At 42.6% G+C, this 7,543-nt stretch overlaps 1 protein-coding gene across 1 annotated transcript in view; it reads right to left on the bottom strand.

Annotated features, from left to right (window-relative positions):
* Positions 1-7,420, bottom strand: part of ZKSCAN2 (zinc finger with KRAB and SCAN domains 2) — an 18,643-nt gene extending 11,223 nt beyond the window's left edge. Inside the window, exons 1-4 of the mRNA XM_004705706.2 lie at positions 6,855-7,420; positions 5,583-5,769; positions 4,017-4,108; positions 3,549-3,675 (exon numbers count right to left, since the gene is read on the bottom strand). Coding sequence (XP_004705763.1) covers positions 3,549-3,675; positions 4,017-4,108; positions 5,583-5,769; positions 6,855-7,259 — 811 coding nt within the window. The 5' untranslated portion in view covers positions 7,260-7,420. The remainder of the gene's footprint in view (positions 1-3,548; positions 3,676-4,016; positions 4,109-5,582; positions 5,770-6,854) is intronic.
* Between the last annotated feature and the right edge of the window lie 123 nt (positions 7,421-7,543).

The following is a 7,543-nucleotide window of genomic DNA, read 5'->3' as shown; positions in this document are numbered from 1 at the left end:
CGTAACTGCTAAATACTTTAAATGTGACTACTCTCACTGAGGAATTAAAAATTTAATTTTCTTTGGTTTTAGTTAATTTAATAAATTTAAATATGTACATGTGGTTAGCAGCTACCCTATTTGACACCATAGTATCTATGGCATATATCTAAAGTATTTATACCATAAGAGCCCTGGTGGTGTAGTGGGTTATGTAATGGGCAGCTAACTTCAGCAGTTCAAAACCACCAACCAGCTTCAATGGAGAAAGATGAGGTTTTCTACTCCCATAAAGAGTTAGTTTCAGAAACCCCCAGGGGCAGTTGTACCCTCCCATAAGGTCACCATGAATCAGAATTGGCTTGATGGCAATGAGTCTGGTTTGTTTGTTACCACCACTCTGAGGGAGAAACGATGTTTCTGTATAGATTTACAGATTTGGAAGCTCTATGAGGCAGTTCCACTCTGTACTTAGGGTTGCTACGAGTTGGAATCAACTTGATTGTGAGTTTGGTTTTTCTGTTTTTGGCATACGAGGGGGTACACCCCCCCTCAAACTGGATGTGATGTGAAGGGACAGTGCCTTTGGAGTTCGTTCCACAGGGCAGACTGTTAATCAAGCTTTCTATTTAGAAGTTCTGAAAAGACTGCATACAGTGTGGGGCAATAAAGGTCTGATTTGTGGCAGATGGGGGACTGGTTTTGCCATCATGACAATGCACCCGCTCATGGAGTTATCTCAGTGCACCAGTTTTTGGTAAAAAAACAGCATGCCTCTCTTGCCCCACGCACCTGACTCACCTGACATCACACTGTGTGACTTCTTTTTGTTTCTGTGGAGGAAGAGGGCCATGAAAGGGCAGCGATTTGATGACGAAGAAAAGGTGAAGAAAAAACAAGGGAGGAAAAATAACAAAAAAATAAAAAACCAAGGGAGGTGCTATCAGCCATCCAAACAGATGAGTCCGAAAATTGTTTCTAAGAATGGAATCATAGCTTTGACAAATGTAGTAAGTGTAATGGAGAGTACTACTTTGAAGGTAAGTTGTTTTGTAAAAAATTTAAATTCATAGCTTTGAAAAAAAATTCCATTTTATATTTGACGTATAATTTACTTATAATTAACTTGTATTTCACGTATGAATCATATATATTCCTACTAGTAAAATGTAGACATAATCCTAAAAATTGGCATGAAGGCCCCACTTGATGCTCACCCTCATGAAGAGAACACTGACGATATGGGTTATACAGCAAAGTGTGATGATGAAATTAGATGGTGCCCGGCTATAAGAAAATATAGCACCTGGGGTCTTACATAGACTTGTTTTCAAACAAGCTGCCATCTAAGAGATGAATCAACTAAATCCATGTGGAAGAAGCACACCAGCCTATGTGATCCAAGGATTATAAATAATAAAACCCAAATCTAAAGGAGAGAATAGGGTCAGAGCTTAAGTTATGAATACACAGTTTGCAGATGGCTATGGCTGGCAGTGGAGGCCCCATATCCGTTTGCAGTGTTCACACATGGAATGCCCTCTGATTAGTCGAGTGACGTGAATAGCTTTGTTACCAAAGAATATTACATTGATTGTAGCAGATGTACTTAAGTTAAAATGCAGTATCTTATAATTTGATCTCCCTCTTGACCCATTTTAAAATTGTTTCAGTTAAAAAAAAAGGGGGTGGGGGAATACACGTGATTAAGCCTCTGGTGACGCTCCTGACCATAGATCAGGGATACGAATAGCCTTGCTATCATGTAGGTGCACTGGAAGTGGATTACTGCAGGTGAATTTAGGTTAAAATCTAAGTCCTCATCATGTGACCTCCCTTTTGACCCAGTTTAAATTTGTTCTAATTTTTAATATGTTCTACTTTCTTTCCAATTGAGGTTTTTTGTGTTTTATTTTGTTACTGTTGTGGATATTTATTTTTTGTTAAATGTTTTTCTATATATGAAATTTAGGATAGGTAACTAGAGCCAGCAATTGGATTAATGTTTCTTGGGGACACAGCAGAGAGGGTGGGGGAAATGGGCAGCTAATAATAATGAGAATAAGAAGAGAAAAATGTTCTAAATTGATTGTGGTGATGAATGTACAACTCTTCTTAATATAACTGATCCATTGAATTATATGATATTTGCTGTCTATAAGTTTGTTATTTAATAAATATACAATATGCAACCAAAGTTATTGTTTTTAAATTATTTCTTTCATCCTGTCTATAACATTTCCATCTATCCAACAAATTGTTACCAAGCATCCACCAAGTGTCAGCAATAGGGTAGGTATTGGAATTACTATGGTTAAATAAAAACTATTATTAAAAAAACCTTGTGACTTAGTGGAACTTTTATCTAGTGGCTGTCCATAATTTAGACTCTTAAATAATATCTATATATGATGGTCATATGTAACTTATTTTTGAGCACTAAATTTTTTTAAAATTAAAATAAAAAAAAAATCATTTTATTGGGTTCATGCAACTCTTAACACAATCCATATATCCCTCCATTGTGTCAAGCCATTTGTACATTTGTTGCCATCATCATTCTCAAAATATTTGCTTTCTACTTGAGCTCTTGGTATCAGCTCATTTTTCCCCTCCCTTCCCCACAAACCCTTGATTATTTATAAATTATTATTATTGTGTCATGTCTTACACGGTCTGATGTCTCCCTTTGCCCACTTTTCTGTTGTCCATCACCCAGGGAGGGGGTTATATGTAGATCATTGTGATCGGTTTCCCCTTTCTCCCCCACCTTCCCTCCACCCTCCTGATATCGCTACTCTCATTATTGGACCTGAGGGGTTTATCTGTCCTGGATTCCCTGTGTTTCCAGTTCTTATCTGTACCAGTGTACATGCTCTGTCTAGCCGAATTTGTTAGATAGAATTGGGATCATGATAGTGGGGGTGGGGTGGGAGGAAGCATTAAAGAACTAGAGGAAAGTTTTATGTTTCATTGGTACTATACTGCACCCTGACTGGCTCGTCTCCTCCCCGCGACCCTTCTGTAAGGGGGTGTCCTGTTGTCTAAAGATGGGCTTTGGGTCTCCATTCTGCACTCCCCCTCATGTACAATGACATGATTTTTTTGTTCTTTGATGCCTGATACTTGATCTTATTGACACCTTGTGATCACACAGGCTGCTGTGTTTGAGCACTAAATTTTACACATATATGTACATATGTGTATGAGCATATATATGATACACACATGCATATATATGTGTGCACACAGATAGATTTGAACTGGGACTCTTTCTAGCTAAATGGGTGAAGGAAGAAGAGGCGGACAAGTGATCACAATAAAGCCAAAATGCCTGTCGCCATTAAGTTAGGGCCTGTTCACCGTCACCCTGCATATGTGGCCTCCATGACTGTCGTTCTTTTCAGGAGCACAGAGCTTCATCTTTCTCTGATGGAACCATAAGGCTTCCTTAAGTGATTATGCTAAGCAACCCATAAAGGTCCTTTAAGAACTACATAAGTACTAAGTAGAAATAAGCATATTAGAAACGATCTAAACTTTGATCAGAAAAGAGAAAGATTCCTTACCCAAGGAGACCATGTTCCCAACATTCTCCTTCCTGATCTCCCGGGAGAGGTCTCTGTTCGCAGGAATAGGATGCACATTCTTTTTGTAGGGGAAACCCTTTGTCATGTGGATATCTTTCACGGGTCCCTGAAACAACACTAATACCAATGACTACCAAAAGAACTGCGTGGGTCTTTAAGGATGAGTGATCATGAGCGAAGCAATGAAGGGCCCTAAGGAAGAGCTGAAATAAAGGAACCAAGTGTAAGTACCTTGTTAAACGAAAAAGAAGATACTGTGAAGAATCATAAGATAGGATTAAGCAAGGGGGCCCCTTACTGAGCAGGTTCAGTCTAATATTTTCTGGGAAAAATAAGGGGGAGGAAGAAATCGTTTGGAGGAAATAGGAAATTTTGAGGCTAGTGAAGACACATGCAGTCGTTGGAACTGAACAGGAAGTATGGCCAGAGAGAATAGTTAAAATTTACCTGCGATCCAGTAGAAAGGTATGTGACTGTGACTTCTGGATCTCGGGTGTCCCATTCATCAGCAGGGGCAGGAACCCAAGGAGAAGGTTGAGCTGTAAGAAGGGAATGAAGCAGTTTGTGTTCTGGGCCCTAGCCCTTTCATTTATGCTGCCGCTCCTTTTAAGAAGTGAACATGTGGACGCAGCCAACAAATATAAATAGACTACCTTCTTAGTACATTCAGAACTATTACTTAACCATGGCCCCTAAGATGATGCTTAGTGAGGTGCCACTGACCTGTGTACAACAGAGCAAAACACTGCTGCTCCTTACCTGGTTTGAGCCCATTGTTGTAGTCACTGTGTCAGTCCATCTTGCTGAGGGCCCTCCTCTTGTTTAATGCCCTCTACTTTGTTGCTGTTGTTGTTCGGTGTCATTGAGTCGGCTCTGACCCGTCGCGACACTATGCGCAACAGCATGAAACTCTCTCTGGTCGTGTGCCATCCTCACAATCATCCCTGTTTCTGAGCCCATCATTGCAACCACTGTGTCCACCTATCTTGTCAGGGCCTTCCTTTCGCCTGCCCCTCGACTCCACTAAGCATGTCTTTCTCCAGGGGCTGGTCTCTCCTGACATCTCCACAGTCCGTATGATGAAGCCTTACCATCCTAGCCTCTAAGGAGCACTCTGGCTGTTCCTCTTTCAAGACAGATTTGCTGGTCTTTTAGGAGTCCATGATGTTTTCTTTTTCTTCTTGAGTGCATGGTATTTCAATATTCTCCACCAGCATCACACTTCAAACACATCAATTCTTCTTCGATGTTCCTTGTTCAATATCTAACTTTCACATGCATATGAGGTAACTGAAAATACTTGGTTCAGGTGCAGGTTCGTCTTCAAAGTAACATCCTTGCCTTTCAATACTCTAAAGAGGTCTTGTGCAGCAGATTCACCCAATGCAAACATCTTTATCTTTTGACTCCTGCTTCTATGAGCAAGACAAACTCCATGACAACTTCATTTTTTTTCTCCATTTATCATGATGTTACCTACTGGTTCAGTTGTGAGGATGCTGGGTTTTTTTACACTCAATTGTTATCCATAGTGAAGATCGCAATCCTTGGTCTTCATTAGCAAGTGCTTCAATCCCTCCTCATTTTCAGGAAGTGAGGTTGTGTCATGTGCATATCTCAGGTTGCTCATAAGCTTTCATCCACACCCCCCTCATTTTCATGACCCCAATTCTACCTTACAAATCCGGCTAGACCAGAGCAAGTATACAGGTACAGATAAGAACTGGAAACACAGGGAATCCAGGACAGATAAAACCGTCAGGACCAAGATTCAGAGTAACCACACCAGGAGGGTAAGGGGAAGGTGAGGGGAGAAAGGGGGAACAGATCACAAAAATATCTGTTTATTCTGCTGCACATTTCCTAACTCTTGAAGCTAAATACACCTTTCTCTGCAAATATTCAATCTACTTTCAAACAGGTATGCACCCTACTCTGGGCAAGTTGGGAGTGTCAGGGATGAAATATCAGTCTGCTGGGTCTCTTACGTTGAACATGCTGAGTTCTTCTTACCATTCTTGGGACACGGCCGGTGCTCTCTTGGATCGTTCAGCTGTTCCCGGTGTCCTGAGCGGAGGGTTCCAGCTTCCTCCAGACACACCACCTGCGGCTGGGTCTGCATCAGTTCTGGGTGAAAACTTGCCACGTCCCACCGTGCTCCAAGCGAGGATGGACTCTTTGAGTGCACAGGACTGCTGACCTAGGAAATAAGTCCAAAATCGTAACTGAAACACAAAAGAAAAGCAGTAGACATCAGGATCAGATCCCCCCAAGAAAGAGATCAAAAAAGGATAGAAAGAATGAGGGCGCTGGCTTAATAGTACTGCTTACAGGGCAGAGAAGAGGAGAAATAAGAACACTCCGAGAGTCTGCCAGGAGTGAAGTACACAATCTTGTTATTGGAATAGGCATTTTTTAGTTCTCATGCCTATTAGGCTCGGATAAGATACAAGTCATCAAAACATGAATGTATAGTCCCTAAAACCAGAACGCAACAAAAAAAACCTTACGGGTGTCCACGACTTTTCATTTTTATCAGAGCAGATACCCTCATCTGTTTCCCTAAGCAACTGGTGGGCTTCAGCTGTTGACTTGGTGGCTAGCATTTCAATAAGGAGCCCAATCCGCCCCCAGGGCTCCGGAATAGGTTCATTAGCGAGCTAATGTCCATCTTTGACCAACCCAACAACACAGTGCAAATCCTGGGCAAGGTGACATGGCAAATCTTCTTGCAAATTAGGTGAAATTCCATGATGCTCAAAGAAAGAGATGTTGAAAAACAACTAGGCAAAGCCATTAGCAAACGTGGGTCTGGCAGTTACAGCACAGAAGAGCCACAGGGCTGAGGACATTGACAGACACCTCAGAAAACACGGATTAGAACGCGAAGGGATTGCAGAAGGCCTTGAGATAACTAATACGATTCTTGTCCTTTTTTTTTTTCTTTTTGAAGGGAGGTGAGGCAACAAACAGCTCTCTTTAAGATCAAGCTGCAAAAGTCAAATCTTGTGAAATCTAACTGTATTGCTCTCGTACACATGTCTGATTTAAAACAAATATACATTTCATTTCACGGGCTAGATAATGCTGCAACCAAAGAAACACCGGCCCTCCCTTCTTGAATGTAAAAATCTGATCTCCATTTAAAGTGGATTCACTTTACGTGTATTTTATCAGGCCCCTCCCTCCCCACAACGAACGAGTCCTGTCCTCCTTTCCCTGGGGCCCCTCTGCTTTCCCAACTCCCCTTCTTCCTAAACACAAACATTTGGGAAATCCTCTCACCTGCTGCTGTCTCCGTCTCCCAGTCTTTTTCTCCAGATGGACTACCAAGGCCACTGCCTCCTCTCCACTTTCGGGACACTGCTTCTGTGCCCAGTCCTGCAGCTTCTCCGGTAAAATGGTGAGAAACTGCTCGATCACCAGCAGTTCTAGGATCTGCTCCTTGGAGCGCGTGTCTGGCTTCAGCCACCGCCAACAAAGTTCCCAGAGTTTACTGAACGCTTCCTGAGGTCCGGTCACGTCCTGGTAACAGAACTGCCTGAAGCACTTGCGAAAGGTCTCAGACTCGGAGCTGTCCAAGCCTTCCGTTAGACACTCTGCTATCCAAGCGGGGTCCTTTTGCATCATGATTGGGCATCCTTCCACCTCCAGGGGCCCGTCCATCTGAGGATCTAGTGCTGTAGTCATGTTCCGACCAGGGCTCAAAGTCGGGCCTTGCTCAAAAGTCGGGGCCCGCTTGGGGTTCTCGGACGTGTGGGAAGGCAGTGTTAACAATAACCTTTGGGGGAGAGAGCGGGTAATCCCTGCTAATTGATTAAATCTATTCTAGACGCTCGCAAAGGGAACCGTGTACCCTAAGATCCAAACACTGGGCCTCCTCTCCGGAGAAAAGATGTCCCTGGGATGCGGTGGTCCACGATGCATCCCTTTTGTAGTGCAAGGTGGGACCCAGCCGGACCAGAGACCGGAGA

The sequence above is a fragment of the Echinops telfairi genome, unplaced genomic scaffold (genome assembly GCF_000313985.2).
Source record: "Echinops telfairi isolate 266 unplaced genomic scaffold, ASM31398v2 ScPeMD7_5;HRSCAF=22, whole genome shotgun sequence".
Taxonomy (NCBI): Eukaryota; Metazoa; Chordata; class Mammalia; order Afrosoricida; family Tenrecidae; genus Echinops; species Echinops telfairi.
This window is presented reverse-complemented; position numbering and strand designations above follow the sequence as displayed.